A 13925-nucleotide genomic window follows, 5' to 3' on the forward strand; every position below is an offset into this window, starting at 1 on the left:
ATACCAGTATCAGCAATCTTATTTACAGTACCATCACCGTTTCTGATTAAAAATGGAGAAAGTTCACAGAGCCATAGCTTCCTAAAGCCTGTGTCACTGATGGGTTCATATATGCAGAGGCTATACTCAAGCCTTTTCTCTGGGCTAATGTAGTTTTTACTCAGTTGTTCCCATGCCTCTTCCTGATGTTTATTTTGCAGGTTACTAGAACAATAGTATTTTTAAAAGCTCTTCCCATGTTTTGGGGTAAAACGATCCTCTTGCTGCATTCCTTTGGTGATTTCCTCTTTCAATTTTGTTTCACGTACAATTCATTCACTCTCACAGTCTCATTTTAGATACTGCTGCTCCCAACCTGTGTATTCAAACCACCTCAAAACAGGCAATGGCAGTGAGCAGATTGTCACAACCTACTCCATTTACTCTATTATGTAAACCCAGACATTTAAGTGCTCACCCGCCAAGGCATGGTGAGGCAGGAATGTCTATTCTTGCAAACAAAAGCAAACTATAAGCCATCCTTTTCTCTGACCAAATTAATCACTAGAAGTTGGACGTGGGAAGACTGAAGCACAGATTCAGTACAGTCCTCCTGTACAACTCATGAGCAGAAACACCCTGAAAAATCTCTACACCCTCTGAGATATGTACAGACAGGGAAACATCAGCTATAAACTTATGGCAAAGGCTTGATGGGACTGACTTATATAACTTATGTAAGTCCCCAAACCCTCTGTGAAGTAAAGCAAGGGTTAGAAAGCTGTGATTCCAGGACTTCCCTGGTGGCGCAGTGGTTAAGAATCCACCTGCCAATGCAGGGGACACGGGTTCGAGCCCTGGTCCAGGAAGTTCCCACATGCTGCAGAGCAACTAAGCCCATGCGCCACAACTACTGAGCCTGCACTCTAGAGCCCCTAAGCCACAACTACTGAGCCCACGTGCCACAACTACTGAAGCCCGTGTGCCTAGAGCCCATGCTTCATAACAAGAGAACCCACTGCAATGAGAAGCCTGCACACAATGAAGAGTAGCCCCCGCTCACCGCAACTAGAGAAAGCCCACGCGCAGCAACGGAGACCCAATGCAGCCAAAAATTAATTAATTAATTAATTTAAAAACAACAAAAAAAGCTGCGATTCCAAGAGACCTACAGCAAAGAAGTGGAGAGTTAATACTGACAATAATAGGAGCAATAGATATTCAGTACTCAGTATGTACCAGGAAATGTTTGAAACATTTTACAGATATTAACTTATTTAATCTTTAAAAGAAACCTGTGAAGCAGGTACCCTTATCCTCATGTTACAGTGGGAGTAATAATGCAATCCATGTTACAGTGGTGGAGCCCCGTCAGTCTGACTCGAGCCCGCTCTCTTGACCACTCTCCTAATGCTGTGTGGGGAGAAGGAACACTGGACAGAGGCTGAATGCACGGTCAGTGCCTTCTCCCCTCACTCATTACCTCACTCTCCTGACCAGCTGGGATCAATGTCACCTACTCTGCCTACTTTATAGATCATTTTGAGCAGCAAGAAGTAATTTTACACAACTTCACAAAATATTTTAAGTGTCAAGCCAATAGAAAGCATTACAGAGGGGGTCTAAAAGACAGCAGCAATGTGTAAGGGGGCTTTTGGAAAGAGCAGTGTATTGAGCATAGGAAGGCAAGGCAGAGTGAGTGTCCAAAGCAGCTTTTGGTGTTACGGAAGCAGAGAATGTCTACTGATGCCTTTGTCACTTGCTACTCTTTGTTGTTTCTTAGCACTCATTTCTCAGGCCAAGGGATCTTGCCCCAAGAGTAAAACAGTTCATCTGAAAGCTTGCATTCTTATATTAATAAGGGATCCCTAAATTGGATTAAACAGTCTCTTTGGTCCATATAGATAAGAAATGAAGCAATCATAAAGGATAAAGAACAAATTTATTTTTCATCTGGAATTTAAAAACTCGAGAAGATAGCTTGAGAGGAATCTAAGCTAAATGATAAAAGACATTTAAAAAATATATGCCCCTAGTTAAGAAAAGAATGAAAGAGGGAAGGAGGAGAGGAAAAAAAGGAAGAAGGGAAGAAGGAAGGAAGGAAGGAAGGAAAGGAGGGAGGAGGGAAGGGAAGGAGGAAGGGAAATACCCATCATCTTTGCTGTGAAATAAAGGTAATGGAAAGCTTTGTCTATTTTAATGGCCCTGAGAGCACTAATTTTGCAAGTTTTGCCAGAGCCTTGGCTGGTCCACCCCCAGCAGAAATGTACAGAGACTGAGCAAGCACATCTGTCCTCCTGTAATTAAGGCTGCAGAGCAGCAGGTGCAAACTTCTCATCCTTCAGCTTGACTCTTAAACTGCTTGTGCTCTTGTAATTTAAAGTCAAAACTTGTTAAAAGTGAGATTTGTAAGGTCATTAGTCTATAACAGGGGCTAGGCACTCCAGACATTTCTTTAAATCAAAATTAGAAACAGCTACCCTACTAACACATATCAGCCAGCTGTACTAAGATGTTGCCGTTTCACATTTTCCGGCGGGCGGGGGGGGGAACTATTAATTCCAAGGAGACTAATAGCCACATGAACATGATATTGAAGCCAGACTGGAAGAGTTCTTTTCCCTTTAGTATAAAGCTTTTTCAGTAACAGAAAGAGTCCCTTACCCAGCCGTCTCTCGATGTAATTTAGGTGCTTATTTTCTTGTTAAAAATTTATCTTAAGAAGAATTTGAATTGTAGTCACCTTCTTCCAAAGAGCTGAAGCAGCAAAACCTTGCTGCAAAACTAGTTCCATTTAAAACATTTCGGTGTGATCCTGCCAGACCCTAAAATAATTATAGCCTAGAAAGGCAGATGTGGCTTTGGGTCTGAACAAGTATTATACTGTACCTTTTCATGGGGTCAGAAGAAAGATCAGTGACATAAGTGTGTGCCAAGAAAACACATTGAGGTAGAAGCCATCTGCTTCTGCAGGAACACCCAAAAGAATGGTGCAATGCCTGGGGAAAGAGCAGGGTTTTATTAGGGACAGTGATACTACTTGTTTGGCATAGAGGTTCCAGCTACCAGTGAGGGAACCAACTTTTCCTTTCTGAGCTCTAGTAATGCCTGTACCAGTTGTAGAATTCTTTGAAATGTTGAGTTAATAGGGTCACTGCTGCTTCTTGAATGCCTGCTGCAGGAACTAAGAAAAAAGACTTGGTGGACAATGGCTGTCTAAGCCAATAGAAGAGGGTTTCAGAGCTCAACCTCTGGGGTAGAAAAGACTCCTGTTGGCTGAGGGCAGATGCTGCAGACCTTGCAAGAACACAGCTAGCTTGCAGTGCCATCCAGGCCTACTGCTAGAGTTGTGTAAATTATTTATGGGCTTTGGCTATAAATTAGAGATGAATGGAAGGCCTTTGGGCCTGATCTTGAATGTACTATTAATGAATGTCATGCATTTTCTGCTGTAAGGGAGGGTTTTTGGTAAGAGGACCAAGTCCTCTTGTATATAGGAATTACTAATGCTATTACTGTTTTGAAGACTGTTCTTATCTCAAATTCTGCTCTAACAGGGGTTTAAAAAATCCTTTGGTAGGAAAGGGAGATGTAGTCAATCATCCATTTAATTCAACTCACCTTTCATATCCTTCCGTCATAAACACTGGATCTAATTCCCATTTCAGAGAAGTTAAACTTACCTCTTTCCTCATCATCAGCAAAACTTCCTTGCTTGTGGTTGTCCCAGGTATCTAAAATTCTCATATAAACATCTGAATTAAAAGTAGAAATGCTATTAGGGCTCTTTGGGGCCAAACATCATCCAAGCTGTCAGGCTTACCCTTCTCAAATAAGCTAGTCAGCACCATCACCAAAACTTCCTGCACTTTCATGAGTACCAGGAGATACAAGGACACTTAGAATTACCAAAGAGCTTGTGTACCTCAGAGTAAGTGTCCCTGGCCACACAACCTCAGGATACTGTTCAGACTTACACCCTGCCAGCCATCAACCTCTTTCTCACACATGCACACACAAACTCTGGTGACAGAGACAAGAACTTTTGCTCATATTTTTTTTAATGTATCACAATGAGCAGGAAACATACTTGATGAAATATTTTCAAAGGAGTATATTCAATTACCATCTACAATCAACTTAACTATGACAACAAAGTTTTTGTGACAAATTTTTTCAGTTTGAAAGTTCCATGTGGTTCTGTTAGTCTCCATGTATTTTGGTACAGTTCGAGATCAGCATTGTTACAGTAACAAAAAAGCTAACAAGACTACATTATAGAAAAACACCAAGAACATCATTTTTGGTTTCACTTGCTCTATTTTTTTTTTGTTTTTTTTTTTTGTTGTTTTTTTTTGTTTTTTTGTACACTGCAAAGGCTGTTCATATACCTCTTCACCTCAGGGTCACGTTCATGTATGCTTTCTTTCCTACCCAAACTTGCCCCCCTCCCCTCCGAAGAAAGTAAACAAACAAACAAAAAAACTAGTCAAAGCTTTGTTTCACAGTGGGCAGTATCTCAGCGCCAACAAACAACCAACTCAATTTATGCTTCTATTTAAAATGTTTTAATTTAATTTATTATTTAAAAAAAAATATATGTCCATGAACATCAAGTGCACTGGCTTGGGTCTCTGCCTCTCTCTCCTGCAACTTCCTGCCATGCCTGATAAACTCAGGTTTAAACACGTGCTGTTTGTGTTACCTTATTTTCAATTGTGTAAAACTTTGGCCACATTCATCTCTTTAAATAGCTTTTAATTAAAAATAGAACTTCCTAAACTTTTCCGTGTGTGTGTGTGTGTGTGTGTGCGTGTGTGTGCGCGCGCGCGCACGCATGTGTAGGTGTGTGTATGTGTTTCCTTCTTAAGTTTCTTTTTGGAGGATGGAGGAAATAACTCCCATTCTGTGGGCCCATTTGGTGCTATGACTGGTGTCTGGCACCAACCCACACTGTGGAGATTCAGAAAAAAAACAACCAACCAAAAACAAGAAGTATCAATGGAGGTGAAGAACTAATTCAAAAAGTAATTTGAGATAGCCTATTCAGCTACGGACTATGCAGCAGACAGGAGTAAATTCTCCGAGTGGGACCGATCTAAACAGTTGAGCGTTGTCGTGAATTCATGCTTTGTAAATGATACTGGTCACAGCCATGGTGGATGCCAGCCCACAGACATCTAACTAGCTCATGTTTGACCTCTAAGCTTCACCATCACCGACTGCTTTGCTACTTCTAGGTTAACGCTGGGAAGAATTTTTTTTTTGAATGAACGTATATGTGGGCAGTATACTTGTAGAGGAAAGCATTAAGCGTGCAACCCACTCCAGGTTGAAACACTCACATAACCCCACTGAGGAACACTGGTGGGTGGAAGCATGCTTAGTCAGTCTACCCAACCACCTTGCTATTGCCGAACACACCCACAGGTCGAGGCATGGCATAACAAAAACACTGACAGTCACTCTGCCTCACAGAGGGAGGATGGCATGGTAGCTCAAAAAAAAAGAAAAGAAAAGAAAGGAAAAAGAAAACACTTTGGGGAGGGGTGGCAAAATTACAAGGAAATGAACTTAAAGTTGAGGGGGGGAGGGAAAGGGATAGAAATTGCACTATTACCAAACAGTTACCATTTTTAAAAACAAAGTTTTCAGAAAAGACCTAGCAGAATTTGACAGATAAAACTAGTGTTAAATTGTTAATTGGTATCACATAGAGAACCAAAAACAAAAACAATTTTTTTCTATATGATACAGACACAGAGTAACATACAACAGTTAAATGGCAAAAAATATATATATATATATATTTCATAGAGTTACAAACAAGATAAAATAATGGAAAACAAAAAACTGTACAACTTCAAAATTTAAAAATGTTCATCTCAAACACAGGGAGAAATACAAGAATTCTTGTTAAAAGAAATAGCTTGTTAAAACAGCAAATGTTTTGCGTACTTGTTTTTGACACCTTATGCTATGACTGGATACTGGTATGAATAGTTAGATGGTATTCTTTAGTACTTCTACTTAAAAAAAAAAAATTAAAAAAGGAATTTGCACTGTGCATCAGTCAGCCTAGTTAGAAATATATACAACAGTTCAGGATCTACTCTTTCATTAAACTAAAAACAAATTCATAAAAATAAAATAGTCCCGGCTAAAAAAGAAAAAGAGAATAAAAAGAAATTCATTTTCAGATCTTGGAATGCTCCAGTCTTTTTGCAAAGTCGATGAGTGGCTTCAGCCCTGGGGAAGAAGCCCGAAAGGTGACCAGATGGAACCTGCATTCACAGTCTTCAAAGTTCCCTTTTGAAACATAAGGAAGAGAATGAAGGGGAGAAGGATTTCACACTTTCGGGGTAAGGGGAGATTTTTTTCTGTTGATGTTTGGCTATGAAGGTGAAACAGCAAAGCATCTATTTGTCTCCAAAATCTACATTATAGCAGCACAAAGGTTTCCTTTCAAAGTTCAGACGCTTTTTTAAGATGAGAAAGGGTGTATGTTGCGTTGTGTTGTGTGTTACAGGAATACGGATATTAACATAAACACAAGTGCCTCACACACAGTTCCTTTTTTGCTCTCTGTACGTACATTGCTATCTGCTTCTTTGTTGGCTGCGCTCTGGATCACTCGCTGCTCAGACTGCCTAACACAAGGACAAAACTTTGAAGTAAAAAGTGTGTCTTTTGGTATATGGAATTGTCTTTAACAGCTGCCTCTCTGCTTGCAGAAGAAGCACATAACAACCTGGGAATCTTCTGTTTTACTCTTTCTTTTATTAAACTAAGTCTTGTTTATTTAAATCAGAAACAAATTCTCAAGTAACAAGAACCCTTTCCCTTTTTTCTGCCTCAGCAGTGAAAGGGTGTGTCTTTGGATTTTATTTAAAGCATGAAATTTCTTTTTCTGAGAGAGGAAAGAAAACAAAACAAAAACACAGAAACCAAACCCCTAACCAAAAACTTTTTTAGAAAAGAAAAGCACACAGCCCAATTACACAAACCGAAACAAATGCTTTAGTTTAGGAAAAGAATATTTGAAGCATCTACCAAACAAGGAGGGGAAAAAAAGGGTGAAAAGAAAAACCAAAGGAAGGATAAATAAAAAATAAATGTACAAGGCTAACAGACATAGGTAACTAGAATTATATGCCTTTAAAAAGTTTCAACTCCCCAACCAAAAATAATCTGTGAGGATCCTAATGACCCCTAGAACCCTTTGAAATTCTTTCTTTAGTTTTATAAAATAATTCTGCAGCTACCCTCTAAGAAACGAAGGCAGCTACCTTAAGTGGGAGATTATAGGGTGGGAGGAGGAAAGAGAAAGTGGAATTAAGGGACAAAGGGGAGAAAAGCTTAGGTGAATCAACGGATTGCAATCTATCTGCTAGGAATGAACAAGACAACATCAAGTGAGGAGCTGTCAGCTGGACCATACAAAAAGCTAAATGTACACAAAAGGGTTTTTTTTTTTCCTTTTAAATCTACCATACTGCTTCAGTTCATTTCCAATGCAACAATCTACTCAACACCAAAAATGGTCATATCTATCATAAATACAGAAAGTCAGTTTTTAAAACTTATTTTTTTAAGCTACAAGTCCTCAACACTCTGTGTGTGGGTTTGTTTTTTTTTTTTTTTTTCTGAAAGTGGGAGTGCTTAACTTTTCCCCTTGAAATTGGCTTCAGCAGAAAAGCTATTCTTAAAATCCCCAGAAAGCTAAAGCAGTTCACATTGTTTTTCTCAAATACTTTCTGCCCGTTTTTAAATTAACAAAACAAAAAATCTTTTCTGGAACGAAAACAAAAACCAAAAAAAAAAAAACCCCCCCAAAAAAATAATATATATAAAACAATGATTCTGAAAACAGAAAAAAGTGTGAGCCATTGACCTGAGAATAAAAAGACATTACATTTCTTTTTTTCTTTTAGCAAGCCATTGGTATCTGAATGCTAAGATAGCAAGAAATTTAAAACTGTAACAAGGTGGACTGCTTTCCCATACAGTGCATGCCGGGCTCCTCTGTGCTATCAACGTGGGGCATTTATTGAAAAGGGGCAAATATACAAGGGGTTTAAGCTCCAAAGACATAGGGAGGCCCTGTGGACTTGTTTCCCAGACCAATAGTACCTTCAAAAGGACACAATGTAACAAGGTTAAGTTTTTTCTTTTTTCTTTTTAATATTAGAAAAGAAAAGACAAGAATGTAAAATCACCGGCATAGATAGGTATATGGGAAAACAACCCACGCTTTTTCTTCCTTTTTTTTTTCCTTTTTTTTTTTTTTTTTTTTTTGGTTAGAAGCTTTGGAATTGCAGTTAGTCTATTTTTGAAATTGGTTTGTTATTAATTTTTTTATTTAAATTCATTTGTTTGTATTGTTCATCTTCAAAGCTTACAATCTGAAGGTGTCCGTTCCTACACTGGTCAGACCACTGTCCTTGGGGCAGCTGGGGTCTTTGGGACCCTCCACCGGGCTCGCCGGTCCGTCGGACTTTTGGCTGAGATCCGTGTCAGACTCCTCCGAATAGTCGTCTGTTGGCATCGAGGGCTGAACCCCTGAGGTGCTGCATGAACTTGAGGTAACCGTTGAAGATGAGGAGAGAGGAGGAAAAGAAGGGGGCTTCGCGGCCGAAGCCCGGGAGACCACTTGCGGCCAAGACTTCCTGGAGGCGTGGGGGGAAGCGGAGGACGAGGAGGGGGCGGCGGCCGACAGGGGAGGGGGGCTGTCGTTTGAGTGAGCGGCAGACTGCGAGGTAGATGCGGTGCTAGGATCGGGGAAGCAGGCAGAGTGAGGTAATAAACTAGGGTGCTCTTTGGCGTTTCTTGCTGCTCTCGTGATTGTTCTGTGTTTGTGCAAGGCCGACTCGAGATGTTGACTCAGAGCTTCCTCCCCACAGAGCGCGCTCTCGCACGCCAGGCAGTGGTACGAGCCGCCGCCGCCACCGCCACCGCCGCCGCCGCCGCCCGTGGGGACGTGAAGCACCATCTCTTGCAGGTTCACCACAGACTGGCCGAAGAAGCAGAGGGACTTCAGGTGGCTCCTCGCCGCCTCCTCGTCACTGAAGCCCGCCTGGCACTTGCGGCAGACCAACTTGTACTGCACCTTTGGAACAATGAAGGGGTCGTAGAGGGAGTCCGCACTTTTGCTTTCTGCTTCTGGCTCTTCGGGGGGTTTCGGCAGGAGGGGGGACACCTCACGGGGTGCGTTTTTCTGCTCTTCTGGTCTGGGGGATTCTTTGGCAGGGTCTTTGTCTGGGGAAGCAGCCCCCTGGGGGACTGGGGTTTGGCTTGCTTTGGGCTGCTGCTGCACTTTTTGCTGCTGCTGCTGCTGCAGCTGCCGCTGCTGCTGGATGGCCTCCTGCAGACTCTGCTGGTATTGCTGGTACTGCTGCAGCAGGGAGCCCGGGGACAGCCCCATCAGGGCCTGCGACAGCGCAGGGCTGTAGGGGAACAGGCCTTCCATGCCGTACATAGGCTGCAGGTACCCGCTCTGCAGGGCGCCGGGGATCTGGGGGGCGTAATAAGGAGAGAAGCCTGGTACAAAGTAAGGGAGGAACTGGCTCGTGAGCAACGCTGTGGGGTCCGAAGTCAAGGCTGCCTGCAGGGCCTGCAGCTGCGCAGGGTCCACTGCATACTCCATGGCGGGCAGCGGTGCTGAGATCGTGGCTGCGGCTGCCGTGGGGGCCTCTCCTTTCTCCTTCTTGGGGACGGGCAGGGGTTCCCCTTTCCCTTTGTGTGCCTTTTCCTTCTCCTTTCCCTTCTCACCATCTCTGTCCTTGCGTTGCTGTTGCTGCTGCTGTGGCGGGAGCTGCGGCGCGGGTGGCGGCTGGGCTGCTGGCGGCGGCGGCGGCTGCGCCTGCGGCGGCTGCGGTTGGGGACTTGGCAGAGGGGCCGTCGCCGCGGGGGCCTGTGCTGGCGTGGGGGAGCTCAGCGACGCTGAGGGTGGTTTATTTGGTAATCCAGACGTGGGGAGGCCGGGGGAAGGAACTGTTGTGCTGGGCAGACCCATCAAGTTCGGTTTAGGAGATGTTAAAGCTGAAAGGAGTGGAGACAGAGAAATCACGTGTCAGTCTGGGGTGCTGAGGCTAGTGCTAAAGATGTTTCACCTGTGTCACTGGCACAGGGTCTAAGAGCTCAAGGTTTGAACTTGGAGGATCCTGTTGATCCAACGGCTTTCCCGCCAGGCCCAGGTTGGATAGCCTGTATTTCTAATCCGGACCCAGCCCTGGGTCAGCTCCCATACCAGGTAAACAACTTCCAACACCTTCCTGCCCAACGTGCCACACCCATCTCACTCGGTCATGTTTTCTCTGCTGCGCTCCCAACTCTGCCCAAGGCAATTAGTCTGGAGGCCCCCAGACAAGCTGCTGCCAGCCGGGACCCATCGGAACCGATGGCCTTCATCAAAAGCCCCACAGAAGTAGTACAGTCAAGAGGCCCCACCAGAAGCTGTCTGCGGAAGACAGCAAAAGCAAGAAACCCGGCCAGACACCAAGACCACCTGAACAAACACAACAGGCTCTACACATGTGCCTCTCTGACCTCCACTGCTGCAGGTGAATGGATGTGTTTAGGAGGGCACAGAGAGGAGGAGCAATGGGAAGAAATGGAAACAATCCATTCAAGGTAAACAGTGGCACTGCTTTGGCTCAGCTGATCTGCTTTAACAAATCTGCTGAAAAATGTAACCACCTAGGAATAGGATTCTGTAGTCCACCGGAAAAATGAGCATTTTCTTCTCCTGCTCCTATCTGAATGACATAGGGGAGGATTAGGACTGCAGATGCTTGAGAAAGCAGCCATAGGAAGAGGAGAAGAGCAATGTCAAAGTGCTGGCACCAGCAATTCCTAAGACATCACAACCTACCCCAGGCACCACTGCTTACGGGTGGCAGACCATGTCACCAGGCGCACGCAGGACACAGCCCCATCCTCAATCACACTCAGGCCTAATCTACCACTACCTGTAAAGCCTTCACCCAGCCCCAGAGCCTGACCTCCTCCCTGACCCATATCTCCTGGGTTAAATCTTTTGTTTCAGGGTGATGGAGGGCTGCTGCTGGTTCATGAAGACTAGCAAGGTGGCGGTGAAGGACAGCACTGACCACATCCAAGACACTAGACGGTATGCGTCCCTCCTCTTCAGAGGACACCAAAATGTACTACTTTATCTGGACCACCTTCAGCAAGAAAGCTGGGGTGGGGTTCCAAACAAGTCACTGTCTTCATGAGAAAAAACACTCTGAAGCCCAAGCCAGGTGAAGACAATGTTGATTTCTAGCTCCAGTGGTGCAGTATTCCCTGGGCTATCACGCTGCATTAAAAAAAAAAACTCAGATTTCGGGTGAAGAGAACAAGGTTGCCTCAAGTTGCCAGTCCCAGCAAAAACAGGCATTAACTTTTGGATGGCCAAGGAGGATGCCTCCCTCAGCATCACATAATATCATTAATTGACTCTTCCAAAATGGCAGAAAGGGACCACTGAAATTAAGTCATCCAATTTCCTGAATGTACTTACGGGACTGAAATCAGAGGAGAAGATGTGTCTGACTTAGAAAAACTCAGTAAAGGCTTGTTGGTTAAAGTGGCACAAAGCAGATTATGAATTCCAACTCGGGACATGGCTTTGTCTATTTCTAGGCAACAGGCTTGCTCCAAGCGTTAGGCTGGAGCTGTAGGCAGAGCCCAATGACCAGTGGGGCAGAGAAGGAAGCGCCTATTGATCTCCCCATCCCTCTGGCATCAGGCTTCCAGAGAAGAACTGACTTCCTCTACCTTGAACTGACAGTGCACAAGAGAGCTTCCATTTTAAGAAACATGTACTGAACTTCTGCTATTTACCAGGCTCTGCACTAGCCATGTGAGATAAAGTAGCTCAATACATTCTCACCATAATTCCGTGGCTTTGGTTTTCTTATCTGTAAGATCAGAACCAAAGAGGCCACTTCATCCCCCTGAGGCTGAGTCACGTACTCCTGGAGTCGGACTGACGAGGTATGGACTGTGGCTGACACACATCTGCCGTGTGATATCGGGCCTATTAGTTGACTGCTTGGAACCGCAGCTTTCCACAACAGATGGATGTAGGGTTTAAATGGAAGCTCATATGGAAAGAGCTTACCATCGGGCCTGACGTATTAAACACACGTTCTTTCTTTCTTTCCTAATTCCAGATGCAGTGCTCCTGGGAGCTGCGGTACAGTCAGACGGTGGTAACTGGGGCGGGCCTGGCTGCTTTGAATGATTAAGAGCTGATCTGTCTTCCTACCTGGAGTCCACTCTAAGTGCTCAGAACCTGAGTAGCACTAAACATATACCTGTTGACTGACTGGCTCGTATTGGGTGCTGTGGAAGGAGTACATAGCACTGGGAGCCCGGCTCCTACCCTAGCTTGTTGAATGGTCTTGACCTCTCTGGGCCTCAGTTTTCTCATCTGTAAAACAAGGGGAATAGATCAGACATTTTGATTCTAATATTTTCACATTATGATGAAATGTTGGGCTTTCCCAAGCCCCTCTTCCAAGGTCCTGGGCTGCAAGTGAAGTTCAGTGCCCAGACACTTTCCATAGTCTCTTTCTTGGCTTATGTCTAGCTGACTTTAGCATCATTCTGTGACAGTACTTGCCAACACATGTAAGCAACGACTTCTACATCTTAATGCTTTCTTTTCTTGTTCTTCTCTTTGGATAAGAAACTGGGATCTGGAATGAGGTAGCCCTCACGTTCTGTAAAACACTGCTAAAATTATAAAACTTGGATTTAATTCAACCAGAAACCAGGGCTGCTCTGGGAAGCAGCAGAACCACTTCCACCCCGGGAAGAGGGCCATGTTTTGAAGGTAAGGAGGCACTCTGAGGGGCTCTCCTTTGGTGAATGTGTACTGGTCAACACAGGCTGTGGAGGGACCCGCTAACTTTTGCCTCCGTCTCACAGGATCCTGGAGGTGAAAGTCCAATTTAGGGAAGACAGCTGGATTCAGAGAAGACGGGTGAGGGCAGAGGAGGAGGAACAAGAGAGGTACACAGAAAGAACTGCGGCACTCCCTACGAAGTGGAAAAATAACTACCAAGTACGTGACTCTGAATTAGAAAGGGAAATGGGCAGAAGAAAACGAAGGGGTGTTACCATTAACATTTTTGTCTGTCTAAAGGACTAAAACATGTCATAATTCAGAACCACAGTGCCCAATACGAGTTCCTGGTCACTGCATTCCAGTACAAAGGCAGTCTATTTAGAAACCAGGGACTTCCCTGACGGTCCAGTGGTTAAGACTCCGTGCTTCCACTGCAGGGGGCACAGGTTCGATCCCTGGTCGGAGGACTAAAATCCCACGTGCCCCGTGGTGCAGCCAAAAACAAACCAACCAACAAAAAACACTAACATAACACTCTATTTCTGACTCGAAGAGAACCCCAGGAGTAAGGCTCTACCATATGAGAGCATCTTCCTGGTAGCATCTCCTGCCAGAGCACGTCTCTGAAAAAGGAGGTGGGACCACAGGGGAAGGCAAAGAGTTGATTTAAATTCTCTTGAACCAAATGTTTTATATTTTCAACAGATATCGAGATGGGATCTGCATTTCCCCACAAGGACTGAATGGAAGGGTCTATAATGGAAACTGCTGTCTTGAAAATACCCCAGGATCTGAAGTTGACGCCTATCACACACACCCTGGTGGTGGTACTGAACACCAGGCACGAGAATGGTTTCAGGAGACTGTTCCAACCACAAGATCCCCATCCTTGAACAGGCAAGTCAAAGAGTCGTGTACACTCCAGCTCTAGGGAGACTCAGTGGAAGGGACCTGAGGTTTTATTGCTGTTAGAGAACTTGAAAAGGGAAGCTTCCTATCAGGCCAGCACTCAGAGGTTTTGTGTGATAGCCATAGAAGAAGCGCTAATTGGGCGGCTATTTAATACTGGGAGAATCACCAAGAGCAG

General features: G+C 44.4%; 1 protein-coding gene and 2 long non-coding RNA genes across 16 annotated transcripts in view; 2 read left to right on the forward strand and 1 right to left on the reverse strand.

Annotated features, from left to right (window-relative positions):
- LOC307178670 overlaps nt 1-6307 on the forward strand; it is a 150191-nt gene extending 143884 nt beyond the window's left edge. Inside the window, exon 4 of the long non-coding RNA XR_013825257.1 lies at nt 6180-6307. This is a non-coding gene — a long non-coding RNA (uncharacterized lncRNA). The remainder of the gene's footprint in view (nt 1-6179) is intronic.
- ZFHX3 (zinc finger homeobox 3) overlaps nt 3447-13925 on the reverse strand; it is a gene marked incomplete at its 3' end in the record, with an annotated part of 1354624 nt that continues 1344145 nt past the window's right edge. For 10 of the 14 annotated variants that reach the window (XM_079907054.1, XM_079907056.1, XM_079907058.1 and 7 more), the window contains one exon: nt 3447-10020. In XM_079907054.1, coding sequence (XP_079763180.1) covers nt 8378-10020 — 1643 coding nt within the window. Of the gene's footprint in view, nt 12419-13925 lie in introns of all 14 variants that reach the window. The other 4 variants (XM_079907050.1, XM_079907051.1, XR_013825252.1 and 1 more) reach the window with 3 other exon arrangements.
- On the forward strand, nt 12372-13898 carry LOC307178667. Its single transcript, XR_013825254.1, has 3 exons — nt 12372-12823; nt 12919-13054; nt 13544-13898. It is a non-coding gene; the product is annotated as an uncharacterized lncRNA (long non-coding RNA).

This window comes from Stenella coeruleoalba (genome assembly GCF_951394435.1).
Source record: "Stenella coeruleoalba genome assembly, chromosome: 20".
Classification (NCBI taxonomy): Eukaryota; Metazoa; Chordata; class Mammalia; order Artiodactyla; family Delphinidae; genus Stenella; species Stenella coeruleoalba.